Source organism: Oncorhynchus tshawytscha, linkage group LG04 (assembly GCF_018296145.1).
Source record: "Oncorhynchus tshawytscha isolate Ot180627B linkage group LG04, Otsh_v2.0, whole genome shotgun sequence".
In the NCBI taxonomy this organism is placed as follows: Eukaryota; Metazoa; Chordata; class Actinopteri; order Salmoniformes; family Salmonidae; genus Oncorhynchus; species Oncorhynchus tshawytscha.
The window spans coordinates 45,713,948-45,729,482 of NC_056432.1; the positions used below are offsets into that span (position 1 = coordinate 45,713,948).

At 42.7% G+C, this 15,535-nt stretch overlaps 1 protein-coding gene across 2 annotated transcripts in view; it reads right to left on the reverse strand.

Moving 5' to 3' along the window:
* The window catches only part of kremen1 (kringle containing transmembrane protein 1), a 105,893-nt gene extending 98,792 nt beyond the window's left edge, over positions 1–7,101 (reverse strand). The window contains exon 1 of one of the 2 annotated variants that reach the window (XM_024418247.2): positions 6,066–7,101. In XM_024418247.2, coding sequence (XP_024274015.1) covers positions 6,066–6,147 — 82 coding nt within the window. In that variant the 5' untranslated portion in view covers positions 6,148–7,101. The remainder of the gene's footprint in view (positions 1–6,065) is intronic. The other variant, XM_024418246.2, reaches the window with a different exon arrangement.
* Positions 7,102–15,535: the final 8,434 nt, after the last annotated feature.

Below are 15,535 nucleotides of genomic sequence, written 5' to 3' on the forward strand. Positions count from 1 at the left end.
CCTAGGTTAGCGCATGAGACAACAAGATAGGCTAGGGATAGGATAGCAATTAGATCCTAGCATATTATAGTACTAAGCTGCTAGTAATGCCCAGCCTGATTTCTCACTGCGGTGTGCCAGCTAGGCTTCGGCGGTATCCAGACAGTCATACCTTCATACTGACCTTGTGCCATCTTGGGATATTCGGTATTATCGGCACTGAACAAGTGGGGCTCCTTTTTTCAAACCGCTGTAATCCGAAGGCTAGCAATGCTAACAAGTAAATGTCAAATCTCGCAGAGAATGCTAACTAAATGCTAACGAGTGCACTGCGAACATTTTATATAGTCTCTGACCTGAACTATTCGCAGGACAGACGTCCCAGCTAATAAAGTTACACAAGTAACTCAAAAATGCTACTCACAGTTTGCTGCACGCACAAGACAAATATTACACAACAGAGCTCTTGATCCAGGAGGGAATTCTCTGCTGTTACCAAGAAAAGCTTGATTTCGCAAAAGGGCAACTTATGGGCTGCACTGATTATACATAGGAGAGGAGAGGAGAGGAGAGGAGGAGAGGAGAGGAGGGAGAGGAGAGGAGAGGAGAGAGGAGAGGAGAGGAGAGGAGAGGAGAGGAGAGGAGAGAAGGAGACGAGAGGCGCACAAACACACACACAAACAAGCACACCGCTCCACATACATTCAGTGGTTCACCAGTGTCTGCTTCACCCCCCCCACCCCAAAAAAAAGGACCACAAGGGCCACATATGAAGCCTATAACCTCCTGACACTCCCTGTGCTGAGCAAGATGGGTTAAACACACGCATGCTCGCGCGCACACATGCATTGTGTCCCCCCCATCTGTCTCCATCTACCTCTCTATCCCTCCCTCCCTCCCTCCTCCTGCCAACACATGGTCACATATCCCCCCGATGGCCTCACTGTTATCCTCAAAGAGGACCCAGCCCCTGCAGCCCCATCATCGGCTATGTCCCAAATGACACCCTATTCCCTCCATCCCCATCTCCATCTCCATCTCCATCCCCATCTCCATGCCCATCTTCATCTCCATCCCCATGCCCATCCCCATCTCCATGCCCATCCCCATCTCCATGCCCATCCCCATGCCCATCCCCATCTCCATGCCCATCTCCATGCCCATCCCCATCTCCATCTCCATGCCCATCCCCATGCCCATCACCATCTCCATGCCCATCACCATCTCCATGCCCATCCCCATCTCCATCCCCATCCTACTCAAACAGTCAGTCAGGACGCAAACTGTGACATAACCCAGTCAAAAAATATGGTGCATGGGCAGCAGTTACGGGACCTAACTAGATACAGACCCAGGGAAGAGTGAGGGGATGGGGGGGCGAGGCAACACCTGGGATGTATGGGGGTAGAGAGCGAAAGGGATGGAGGAGAGGAAGGATGGGGGGGTAGGAGAGAGGGGTAGAGAGAAGGGCGAGAGAGGGGGGAGAGGAGGCAACACTTGGATTGGACGGGGGAGAAAGGAGGGACACTACAGGGAAAGGGGAGTCAGGGGTGAGGACATGAGACCCCCGGGTCTTAGCATTGTGGTGACCCCTTTAAAACCTGAGCAGGAACATGGGGAGTTTATGAAGTCACTGGATGTCTTAGGGCCTAGACCCTTCCTCTACACACACACACACACACACACACACAACTTGAGCCAGAAACTTGAGAAGTCATCACAAAGCCCATTAATCTGTGTCTGTTTTGTAGCTTGCTTGCCAGAGTGGGAGAAAAAAACATTACACAAACAGTTACAACCTAGCGTGGACCGTTTATCGGTTACCACACTGTGCGCTGTTGGCCACACACACTAACACACACACACTAACACACACACACACTAACACAGCTCCTCTCCAGGCCAGTAATGTATCTGGCTGTCTGCTCTGCAATGCTCCTGACAGAGTGCAGTCTCTGTGAACTAGGCTGTGTTCTGCTGTTAACCTGGCCCAGGATGCGTCTCGGAGCAGGAGCAGGGGAGAGCAAGAGAGAGTGGTGAGGTTGCCTGACACAGCAGGAGTCGGAGTAGGAGCGAGGGGTCACGTTGCCAGATATGGTAGACTTAGGTAGCAGGAGAAAGCCATTTGGTTGCCAAATGCTGCTGCTCTCACAGAGACAGCTAGGGGAGTCAGTCTGGACTGGAAGGAAATCCATTACTAGACACTCACTCTCCTCACTCCGGTCTTAACGGTCTTAGCCACTAGGCTAGCATACACACACGTACACACAAAGGAGCACAAGCACATATACTCCACACACCATACATATTGACACTAATCCAAACTCCTCTACTTTATATGATTTTCATCTAAATGCAGTTGATGTCAGAACGTCATGCTGTTGCTTCATATGCAGCAAGTCAGATGCTCTCTCTGAACAGAGAACACTCCTAACATGTCACATTAGCCCAGTCTTACAAGTTAGATCACGTAACTCTACATCGCTATGGAGACTTCACAGCACAAGATAAGTAATGGCAAACCTAACGCTCTCTCCTGTTCAATCATTTCCAAACGCCATGACATTTTGCCCCTAATATCCTGCCTGGATAACCACATCATGTTTTCACCTGGCCTTATTTCTGACAGTTCAGTCGCCTTCCGTTTTCCTCAGATATTCCTTCGTCAAACACCTACACCGGAAGTTCACACAAGGGGTGTTATTTTATACATTTTTTAGGACTCACAAAGCTATTTAGGCAACAGGGATCTTGATCCAGGAGGGGATTGAATGTCTCTAGTCTGGGTACCAGTCTTTTTAGCTAACATTCCACTCTTTTTCTCTCCAGGGCTCCCGAGTGGCGCAGTGGTCTAAGGCATTGCATCTCAGTGCAAGAGGCATCCCTACAGTCCCTGATTCAAATCCATGCTGAATCACATCTGGCCGTGATTGGGAGTCCCATAGGGCGTTGCACAATTGGCCCAGCATTGACTGGGTTTAGCCGGTGTAGGCCGTGATTGTAAATAAGAATTTGTTCTTAATTGACTTGCCTAGTTAAATAAAGTTTAAATAAATCAAAGATAAATGTCATTGCCAGAGAGACTGGCATCCACGTTCTATATGCAGGTGGAGTTGGTAGTTGGAAATAATATGAATATTTTCCATGACAACATGTGGAGCCTCAAAAACAAAATTTGAATTATAACAAAGTAAAAAACAAACATGTAGCTGTTAGCTAGGCAAGTTGTTGTATTTTGAGGCTTACATTTTGTGGTTGGAATTGCAGTATGTATTGAGTTTTGAGAATTTAGACATGAGCTAGCACTTACAACTTTTGACAGACTGGTTTTGCATGTAGAAACAAAAAACAGTTGATTAGCAACCGGATACCAACCTGTTCTGTGAAGAAGAAAAAAGTGAAGAGTTACAATATTTGCATAATCGTTGTGATTGGAGGATAGCTGTGAGGGTTATATCGAATCAGAATCAACTCCTCTGTTCTCCTCGAGCTCATTAACGATAAGTATAACGATAAGTATAACTATAACGTATAGTCATAGGCAGTGGCGTAGCATGCACCCCTGCAAGGGTTAGGGTTCAATTTCAACAGTAAACTGTCCAAGCCTAATGATGTGATGCAGAAAAATACACTACATGGCCAAAGGTATGTGGACACGTGCTCGTCAAACATCTCATTCCAAAATCATGGGCATTAATATATAGTTGGTCCCCACGTTGCTGCTATAACAGCTTCCACTCTTCTGGGAAGGCTTTCCACTAGATGTTGGAACATTGCTGTGGGGACTGAAGAGCATTAGTTGGGCACTGATGTCAGACGATTAGGCCTGGCTCGCAGTCGGCGTTCCAATTCATCTCAAAGGTGTTCGAGGTGGTTGAGGTCAGGGGTCTGTGCAGGACAGGCAAGTTCTTCCACACCAATCTCGACGAACCACTTCTGTATGGACCTCACTTTGTTCACTGGGGCATTGTCATGCTCAAACAGGAGAGAGCCTTCCCCAAAGTGTTGACACAAAGTTGGAAGCACAGAATTGTCTAGAATGTATTTGTATGCTGTAGCGTTAAGGTTTTCCTTCACTAGAACTAAGGGGCCTAGCCCGACCCATAAAAAACAGCCCCAGACCATTATGCATTCGGGCAGGTGGTGTTCTCCTGGCACCCGCCAAACCCAGATTCATCCGCCAGACTGCCCGATGGATGGTGAAGCGTGATTCATCACTCCAGAGAACACATTTCCACTGCTCCAGAGTCCAATGGCAGCGAGATTTACACCACTCCAGCCAACGCTTCGCATTGCGCATGGTGATCTTAGGCTTGTGTGAGGCTGCTCGGCCATGGAAACCCAACCCAGCTCCCGACGAAGAGTTATTGTTCAGACGTTGCTTCCAGAGACAGTTTGGGACTCGGTAATTAGTGTTGCAACCGAGGACAGACGATTTCAGCACTCGGCAGTCCCGTTCTTTGAGCTTGTGTAGCCTACCACTTCGTGGCAGAGACGTTGTTGCTCCTAGACTATTCCACTTCACAATAACAGCACTTACAGTTGACCGGGGGAGCTCTAGCAGGGCAGAAATATGATGAACTGACTTGATGGAAAGGTAGCATCAAATAACAGTGCCACGTTGAAAATCACTGAACTCTTCAGTACGGGCCATTCTACTGCCAATGTTTGTCTATTTTATACACCTGTCGGCAATGGGAATGGCCATACATGCACTCAAAGATATTCAGCTGGTCTTGCAGTTATGATTTTTGTTTTGTTTTGTTGTATTTCTGAAACCTTTTTAAGAATTTTTCTGGTTGATGTTTTCTAAAACCCCTTTTCCATCTGTTTATCCAGAAATCAATGCCTTTACTTATGCCTAATTTTTAAGATGGAAAATGGTGGGAAAAATGCATCTATGCCTTTTATATAGACTTTTAGCTTTCATTTAACACCCAATGTGATATGCTCCTATAAACCTCACATGTTGGTGCTCATGGGTCCTTTTCGATGGAAATGCCCTACTGCAGGGTTTTCCCCAAACTCGGTCCTGGGGCCCCCTTGGGTACATGTTTTGGTTTATGCCCTAGCACTACACAGCTGATTCAAATAGCCTCATTAGACTCATCTGGACTCAATCACCTGTCTGATTACCTTCCCTATATATGTCACTCTCTTTGGTTCTTTCCCTAGGCATTATAGTTTCTGTTCCGTTGTTTCATGTCTGTACACAACTCGTGTTTCTTGTTTTGGTCCTTGTGTTATTTATTATTAAAAGTCACAATTGGCCAAGCATCGTCCGGGTTAGGGGAGGGCTTGGCCAATTGTAAATTGAAGTTGGCATGTCGATGTCTCAGCGTCTGACTGTGTATAACAAGGAAGGCTTCAAGTTCATATTCTGGAAGGAGGGAATCCAATGTCACTGTGGGGAGTCCACGTTGTATTACAATGTAGCCAACTCAACCCATTCATAAGGAATGAAATAAATAACAGCCAATGACTCTGGCCCACTGTCAACCCGATACCTTGGACAATATTGCATTATTAGCCTACTTTATATTACAATGATTGGATATTATTAAAGTTGCCTATATTGAATCATTTATACACATTTCAGAATACAGTCAATGACCTACAACGTCTGTGGTGGGTAATAAGAATGCACCATCCACAAGAGCATTTGTCATAAGAAAATGGACTTTCTGTTCCTTTCTGAATTTAACCAGTGACAGGTAGCAGCAGTCTTTCAGCATCTGCAACGATGTACAGTAGGCTATACAAAACATTCCAGTAGACAGGTCGGGAGACGCATAGAAAGAATTCTGTGTAATGTTCTGTTGTACGCTACAAGTGCAGAGCATTGTAGCATATTCACGGGCTACGATATGTGCACAAATTCAGTCATACAGTAAATTAAATTCGCAAAGAATTTCACACGAATAGCCTCATCTTTCCATTGAGCATCTAGGGAGGAAATTCTCAGGTGGCTCAGAAAAGTATGCAGCGTACCTCGTAACTTTTAAACGGCTTCTGGTAGCGGATGTGTTGGATAAAGACACACTGGGAGAAGAAACAACAGCAGAATACGTTTCTGATCAACTTACCAGTGTCGAACTGTCTGGAAGCAGTCGAAGATAGAAACCCAACTAGTAGAAGGGCAGCAGTAATTGTCAAAAATGAATCCATCGCTCCAGTCTTTGAGAAAGAAAGAGCGGGGACTTGTCTTGGGTAGGGTACAGTCGTGTTCCCGAACGGAGCAGAGAGTGTTCCGGGCTTCGGACGCAGGTGAACTGTTGTTCTGAACGCAGCCTGATGCGGACTGATGCGGCCAGTCGTTTTCTGTGGGTAGAGGTGTCGTTCCTAGTTCGCGTTTAAAGTCTGTGAAGTGAACTCCAAGCCAGGCAGGTCTAAACACACAGAGACACAAGAGAGATAGTAGAAAGCAAGCAGGGGATCCTAGTCAGGTTCCCGTGCCTCAGCCGGTTCGACAGGTTCCCGCACCTCACCATAAGCGACCGGTTCCTGGTCCTTGGGACCGACACTCTGGTCGGTGTCCTGCGCGCGTGTCAGGGAGGGGTTACAGTCACGTATACTCCCTCTCCAGCACTCGAGGTCGTCAGGCTGCTCATTATTGCGCACACCTGTCACCATCGATACCCGGATCAGTGCCTCATCAGACTCACCTGGATTCAATCACCTGTCTGACTACCTTCCCTATATATGTCACTCCCTTTGGTTCTTTCCCTAGGCGTTATAGTTTCTATTCCGTTGTTTCATGTCTGTACGCAACTTGTGTTTCTTGTTTTGTTCCTTGTGTTTCTTGTTTTGTTCCTTGTGTTATTTATTATTAAAAGTCACTCCCTGAACTTGCTTCTCGACTCCCCCGAACACAAACGTCAACAACAGAATAATAACTGCCCGACACACACACACCGCGAAAGCAAACATCACCATCTTTCAGCTTTCAGCAAAACTCAAAACTTCACTGTTACAGCTTTGACATGAAACGACTTCCATTTGTGTGTATGAGTGTCTCTGCGGCTGCCATGCAAACTTTCTCTCTCTGAGCTTTGCTCCTGGTTGGTTAGAGAGGAGAATGGTATGTCGGAGTCCAAGCGGCTGGGCCCATATATAAAGCCCTTAAAGACACTCAGCTCTGAAAGCCAATGTGTGCGTCCCAAATGGAACCCTATTCCCTTTATAATGCACTACTTTTGACCAGGGCCCATTGGGCTCTGGTCAAAAGAAGTGCACTATACTGTATAGGCAATAGGGTGACATTTGAGATGCAGTAAGTGTAAAAAGGAGCCAGAGATGATGAGTGCTTAAGCCTCAGCTATATATCTTCCTTCAACACCTACGACACAGTAAGCCTGTGCTTGGCAATTCTACGGAAATTGAATTATGCCCCAAAAAAACATTGATTTTAACAAACCATACTCTATGCAACTCTCAACTCTTTGGGGCGGCAGGTAGCCTAGTGGTCATAGTGTTGGACTAGTAACTGAAAGGTTACTAGATCGAATCCCTGAGCTGACAAGGTAAAAATCTGTCATTCTGCCCCTGTACAAGGCAGTTAACCCACTGTTCCTAGGCTGTCAATGTAAATAAAAATGTGTTCTTAACTGACTAACCTAGTTAAATTTGTTTTAAAAAATGCACAAGGACTAATTTTAACAATGTCCACTGAAAAATGTACAAAAACAAATTTCTTGGAAGAACTGTGAAAATGCTAACTTTAGTAAAGGAATTACGGTCAAATGTCTCTCAGGTGTTTATGTGACCACGTTTTCCAAAACCTCTGTTAAATATCCGCCCTAAATTAAGATTCAAAGATGTCTGCAGAAAGAATGGGGTGTCAGCTATGACATGGCAACTTGAGTTTGAAAAAAATCCATTTTGGTTATTGAACTACAGTAAGTGAATTGGATTTACACCAGGTAACGGAATTATGCTAACAGAATTACATCATGGGTCCCTGATCTGCACTACAGAAATGCATAATTCTAGATATGAATGTCATTCTCCTCATGTTTCACAAGTTTTGACCCAGTGCAGCACAGTAGAGTAGAGTGCAGTACAGTGCAGTAAAGTTGATTTAGTTCAGTACAGTAGAGTACAGTAGAATATTCTGGACTCTACTGTACTATACTCTCTATACTCTACTTTTCTTTACTGTACTGTATTGTACTACTGTATCGGACTGTACTCTACTGTGCTCTACTCACTGTACTATATTGTATTTGTACTTTATTGTGTTGTACTGTAGTCTACTGTGCTCTGCTATCTGTACAGTTCTGTACTCAGTACTGTGCTATATTGTACAGTACTATACTGTTCTTTACTCACTGTATTGTAGTCTACTGTACTGTGCTATCCAAACTTGTGAAACATAAGTTCAGATTTGGTCCAGTGTGAACGTTATGTTTTTTTTTAAATCACTTTTTTGTGTGTGCAATTTTCACAAGTATATGGTACATTTTCACCACTCTTAGTACAAAACTCCAAACAGACCATCAAAAAAGTAGTTGTTTCAAAACACTATGCACATTTTTAATTGACTAAGTACAACACAAAATCATACAGTAGATTTTTCACCAAACTTAATCAGTGTATCATCTGGAAATACATGTTTTGCATTGCAATACATTTTCATATAAAGTAATTGCCTTTCATAACGCAATGCGCACATTACTTTTGATATGATTCTTTTATCTTTTGTTAAAATACATTTTACTGTTACTTAATGCGACTGCTCTTAATTTATGATCACTTAAATGTTTGATAAACCTATAGATATTTACATGTAAACCGGTTAGATTTTGAAAACTAAATGTATGTCTGTAAAGTAGAAACATAAAAGTATGATATATGTACTACTATGATGATAACTCGAATGTACTACCATGATGACAATTAAGTTTATTTTTATCTGATATTGACAGGATCAGAGATGTACCGTATGTAACAAATCAACTAAAAGTTTATTGGTTGTGTACACAGATTTGCAGATGTTACAGCAGGTGCAGGGAAATGCTTGTATTCCTAGCTCCTTTAGTGCAGTAATACAATCTCAATACACAATTAATCCCAAAAGGTCCAAACAAGAAGGAAATGCATCCCCTATACAGTAAACATTTCCCCAAAATGAAGTTAATAGGGTCTTTTGGATGGGGGGAGGTTCACACTGTGTGTGTGTTTGTGTGTGTGTGTGTGAGTGAGTGAGTGAGTGAGTGAGTGAGTGAGTGAGTGAGTGAGTGAGTGAGTCAGAGAAATGTATAAAGGCCTTCAGTTAGCTTTCATTTAACACCCAATGTGATATGCTCCTATAAACCTCATATGTTGGTGCTCATGGGTCCTGTTTGATGGAAATGTCCTACTGCAGGGTTTTCCCCAAACTCGGTCCTGGGGACCCCCTGGGTACATGTGTTGGTTAATGCACTAGCACTACACAGCTGATTCAAATAACCGATTCATCATCAAGCTTTTACTATTTGACTCAGCTGTATAGTGTTAGGGTAAAAACCAATATGTTATCCCCACGTTAGGGAAACCCTGCCCTACTGCATAGTTACAGTAGGGATGACGACCCTCTCTGTACTGTACAGGATACAAGATTTAAAAGGACAATCTGCTTCAGCATGAATTCAAGTTGTATGAGTGGCACACAGGAAACTCTGTGTGTGTGTGATGTGTTTGTGTATGTGTGCGTGCGTGCGTGCGTATGCCTGTGCGTGTCGTCTACACTCGGAAACTTTCCTTCTACTTGATCTAAAATGTATTTGGGTGAAAACATCCAAAATAGACAGAACATCATCACCGCACTGAGTTGCTCTATAACAAATATGCAACAGAAAACAGAATAGATTTTCCAGATGCAAAGAATGTATAAAATATGATTATATACCCAATATCTATTATGCAGAGGGTACATAGATATTGTACAGTTAACATACAGAATACTTTAGGCCAGACTTCAGTATTCTGGGCTAGGGTTCTCTGTCCATTGCAGGCAAAGAGGGGGAATATCATTGTTTACAGTGGTAATACATAGGTACACATGGGAGCACTAACATATGTAGCCCAGATGGTCAAACCTCTCATTGGAATCAAAAAAGTATAATTAAGAAAGAAAAAAAATAAGAGGAAAGCAGGAGGATTTTCTGTTTAGACATTAAACACATCACACATTACAGCACCAGAAATGTTGGCTTATGTGGTCATCAATATTAAATATTACAATTCTTTATTTTTCTCTTGAAACGAGGGAATCCAATGTCACTGTGGGGAGTCCACGTTGTATTACAATGTAGCCAACTCAACCCATTCATAAGGAATGAAATAAATAACAGCAAATGACTCTGGCCCACTGTCAACCCGATACCTTGGACAATATTGCATTATTAGCCTACTTTATATTACAATGATTGGATATTATTACAGTAGCCTATATTGAATAATTTATACACATTTGTCATAAGAAAATGGACTTTCTGTTTCTTTCTGAATTTAACCAGTGACAGGTAGCAGCAGCCTTTCAGCATCTGCAACGATGTACAGTAGGCTATACAAAACATTCCAGTAGACAGGTCGGGAGACGCATAGAAAGAATTATGTGTAATGCTCTGTTGTACGCTACAAGTGCAGAACATTGTAGCATATTCACGGGCTACGATATGTGCACAAATTCAGTCATACAGTAAATTACATCCGCAAAGAATTTCACACGAATAGCCTCATCTTTCCATTGAGCGTCTAGGGAGGAAATTATCAGGCGGCTCAAAAAAGTACGCAGCGTACCTCGTAACTTTTAAACGGCTTCTGGTAGCGGATGTGTTGGATAACGACACACACTGGGAGAAGAAACAACAGCAGAATACGTTTCTGATCAACTTACCAGTGTCGAACTGTCTGGAAGCAGTCGAAGATAGAAACCCAACTAGTAGAAGGTCAACAGTAATTGTCAAAAATGAATCCATCGCTCCAGTCTTTGAGAAAGAAAGAGCGGGGACTTGTCTTGGGTAGGGTACAGTCGTGTTCCCGAACGGAGCAGAGAGTGTTCGGGGCTTCGGACGCAGGTGAACTGTTGTTCTGAACGCAGCCTGATGCGGACTGATGCGGCCAGTCGTTTTGTGTGGGTAGAGGTGTCGTTCCTAGTTCGCGTTTAAAGTCTGTGAAGTGAACTCCAAGGCAGGCAGGTCTCAACACACAGACACAAGAGAGATAGTAGAAAGCAAGCAGGGGATCCTATTTCGAATCATGTGACAGGAAATCGTGGCAATGGATTCAACCTGCAGCGTTGGGCAGTGAGAGTGTGTGTGAGAGAGAGAGAGATAATAAAGCCCATTGAATTAAATTGAGAGCGAGTAAATTGGGAGTCATTGAGGGTTTGCATGTCAGAGCAGTTTTAGTGCCTCAGTAAAATAATAACACATGAATAACACTGGTTCATTCATTCCACTTTCTTTTATCAGGGAATAAGGTTGAGAATAGATGAGGGGTCAAGTTGGAATTCAGCCAGGGACACTGGGGTTAACACCCCTACTGTCACAAATGCCTTGGGATCTTTAGTGACCACAGAGCCAGGAGCTTGGTTTAGTTTGACTTGATGTGCAAGACTCACTGAAACTCTCTGAAGCGCTAACTCACTGAAAGTCTCTGAAATGTACTGTTCCTGACACACAGCTACTACCATTTACTGTGGAGAACTGATTATTTCCACACAGTCTGGAGTCTGAAATGAGAGGCTCAGTGTGAGGATGAGTAGATGGAGAAAGCAATTTATTCTCATTTCAAAAGGTTTCTTCCATCACTATACTGACCATGCTATAGTTTTGTTCCTGTAAGTTACCCTCAGGGCGTGCCAGGATGAACCTTGACATATTCAATGATCCTGCTCCATTTTGAGACAAAGTGGGACGTAAATCCGGAAGTCCCTGTAAAATGTGTTGTATTGAAAAACAAATCATGTTTACAGTATCTTATTCGCAATAGAAATTTGGTTCCGGGCTATTGGAGGGGGTGAAACCACATTTTTTTGAAGCAAATAAAAAGCTTAGAATGGAGTTAAAACATAAGCAGCCTTGAACTTTTATTTGGATACAGTAACATTTCAACTAACTATCTACTAACCTTAACCCTAACCCTAACCTTAATCCTTAGCCTAACCCTACATTTTCATACACCTAACCGTAACCTTAGCAAGCCGTTGCTTAGCAACAATAGTTTATTGATAGTATGACCATCAGTAGAGCATCTACAGATGGAAAATCCTGACTATCCAAATAAAGTGCGACCACCCTTTTTTTTTTTACCATTTATAGCTTAGTAATCAGTTATCATTCAGAAAACAGGTGCAGAATTATACTTTAGTCCCAAATGCTCGAGTAATTCTACCGCTTGACCTTCTCTCACTACCTCCCAAACGTTGTAAGCAGAACAGCACCCTCATGTGTTCATCATAATATCACAATTAGGAAGCATTGCTGTCCTCTGCTCTGTCAGACACATGCGCACATACACACACACACACACACACACACACACACACACACACACAGAGTCAGAAAACATTCAGGACCCTAAAATAGAATATCCATTATGATCTTACCAACCCAACCTCACCAACAGAAATATGACATAGTTGCCAGAACTCAGAGTTGGCTGGTTGGTTGGGTTGTTTGGGAGGGTACACTATACTATATAACACTGCACTGGGAAAGTAATACTTCTGGGTGACTCGTGACCTTTGGAGATGAAAGTTACAAAGTATCCTCAAGCTGCTACATGGCCACCATAAGGCCACACTGCCTTTAAGTCGACACTACAATGGATCTCTACATACAGTCTATGATTCACAAATGTATTAATTTTTTTGGAAAACCAAATAATTATTAATAAAAAAACAGTCAATATCAACTATTCTAAGAGACACTAAATCCTTGTTTCATACAGTAATAATACAAGACAGAAGAAGGGCCATAATATTGTACATTGACTTCTTTAAGCTATTAGAATATTCTCTGTGTGCCATTTTCATACTTTTCAAAATTTCTACTGAATCCCATTAAAATACTTATCTTACTCCCATTACTCCTCACTACTATTACTCCTTTCATAGAGGATAATGATGATAAGCAGCCTACGGTGAGCAGGGTTGGAGCCTTTGTCTATCCTCGTCTCTGTGTGGAATCACGTTGTTCCTCTCCTCTCCTCTCCTGTCTGTACACGCTGCCTGGTTGCATTCCTTGTGGTCAACTGGAGTTACAGCAACCCTGCTATTTGTCTTTCATCCTGCACTCTCCTGCTGAAACACTGTATGCCCTCTTACATGCATACATCAAATTTGCACTTTAGGGTTCGGTGGGGTGAGCCAAGACTAGTCATATCTACAGACGATCCGGAGTGGAGTGTAAGTGCTCATAGCGATTATATTTCAGTGAACCCTATATTTCTGAAATTACATGATTTTTCTGAGGTGAAAATGTCTAGGATTGGGGGCTCTCATTGGTGTTTACATTCTAGAGTCTTATGAGTTGGGCATAACCTTGCGAAGGAGAAATATGCGTAACACGAACATGAAAATGTAAATGCAATTGCCTTATTAGATGAGCTGTTTTATTACCCAAGAGCAATAGAGATAGAGCGAGAGATGGAAAGAAAGAGAGACAGAGAGAAAAAGAGAGACAGAGAGAAAAATAGAGAGACGGAGAGAGGGAGAGAGAGACTGAGAAAGGGAGAGAGAGACTGAGAAAGGGAGAGAGACTGAGAAAGGGAGAGAGAAAGAGAGAGAGACAGAAAAATAGAGAGAGACGGAGAGAGGGAGAGAGAGCGACAGAAAAAAAGAGAAAGATAGAGATGGGGGGACAATAAGTACGTGGTTTCTTTAAAAGAACAAAAAAGTCACGTACCATTTTTCAAATAAGTTCACCCCTACTTTTTTGATAACATTGTGCCAATGAAGTGTTAGCAAATGCATGACATTCAAAATAATAAAAAACGGCCATATTTCTTCACAGTTTGGCTAACACAAAATGTGCTCATGTTGTCCTTACTCCACCCTACTTTTGACTTCTTAATGTTTGACTCACTATTTAGCTGTCGGTGCAATTCCAACTAAACGCCGAACACTCTGACACTTCTCGAGTCACTACATTAATTAAAATCACAACACAAAGAGTTACAGAGTCCCAGTCCCCCGGTCCTGCCCGGAGTCATGTATTTAGAGTGTTGGGCAATTGAAGTTTCAGCATTATGATGCATTTACATGACACTACAACATTCTATGGCAGCCATGTTAGCGCACAATTAACATAACATGGGGAACATGTAAGGGATAATCAATCAGGAGCTATGCGTGGAAGGTGTGTTCCAAGACACGCTAGCGGAGTGGAACTATCCTTCCACGGAGTTGCATTTTTTTCCAGAGAATGCATAGAGCCGCGAGTTGATCATCCCTTTTATACCATGGCTATAATTTAACACATTTGCTGCTAGAAATGTGTTAATTTGCAGGAAAAAATGTGTTCAACATCCACTGAAGTAGGTAGCAAGTTTACTAGATAGCTACAGTAGTTGCCTTGGTCACCAAACAAACAGACTTGCTAGTTTAGCTAGCCAAACCATCACGCCTAGCTTGTTATTAGGAAAATTCATCAATGCCAATAACGTTAATGTTTTCAATTTGACTTTTGCTTTCAAAAGCAGCTCAAACTAATGGTGCTTTCAAGACAACTGGGAACTAGGTCAAATCATAACCTCAGTGATCTTCAGGTCTTCCCCAGTCCATGCAAATTTTTTTCGGAGTTCCCAGTTGTTATAAACACGGCAATAGAACATGTATGAATGAACTGGCCATTTAATTCTACCATGCTAATATAGTGTGTGTTATAGGGAAATAATGCACGCTCTAGAATTCCCTTCAAGCCAATCATGAACGAGTATTCAACAATGCCATGGTATGATTAATTATAAAACAGGTTGTTTGGATCCTAGATTCTGATTGGTTGTTAGCAGGGAGTTACTCACCACAATCCCCGGGTAATGCCTGTTAACAGTTCCATTTGAATGATCAATGCACATCTACTGTCCCATACCCCAGCCAGGCAATTCATAAACTTAAAAATAAAAAAACAGTCCAGATATTATTTTTGCAAGACTCTAGCCTAGAAAATTGGTTTGCAACAGTTGGGGTTTGTCTGAAGCTTGCTGCCTGGTTCTCCAACCTGTGCAACAATGTTGAAGTTGTTTTTCTTTTGCGATCTTCACCATGCCATAGAGAATGAACGTGTCCGGACGAGAATGACAGCTTATCTGAGCCAGGCAATTTCATTTATCAGGATCATTATAATGGATATATATCCAAAGAAATGGCAATAGAAACAAAGGCAAAACAAACGAAAATGCACATAGTTTGCTGTCATTTCAGCTGCTTGATGTGATTGTGTGTTAGGTTTAGTCGACTAGCTAGCAAAGGAGAAGTAGCTAGCATCCATAGAAACCTTTTTGGCTTAGAATGGACAACCAGTCCGTTTATCAACCATGCCAATAGAAAGGCCCATTTGGCTAGCAGCTT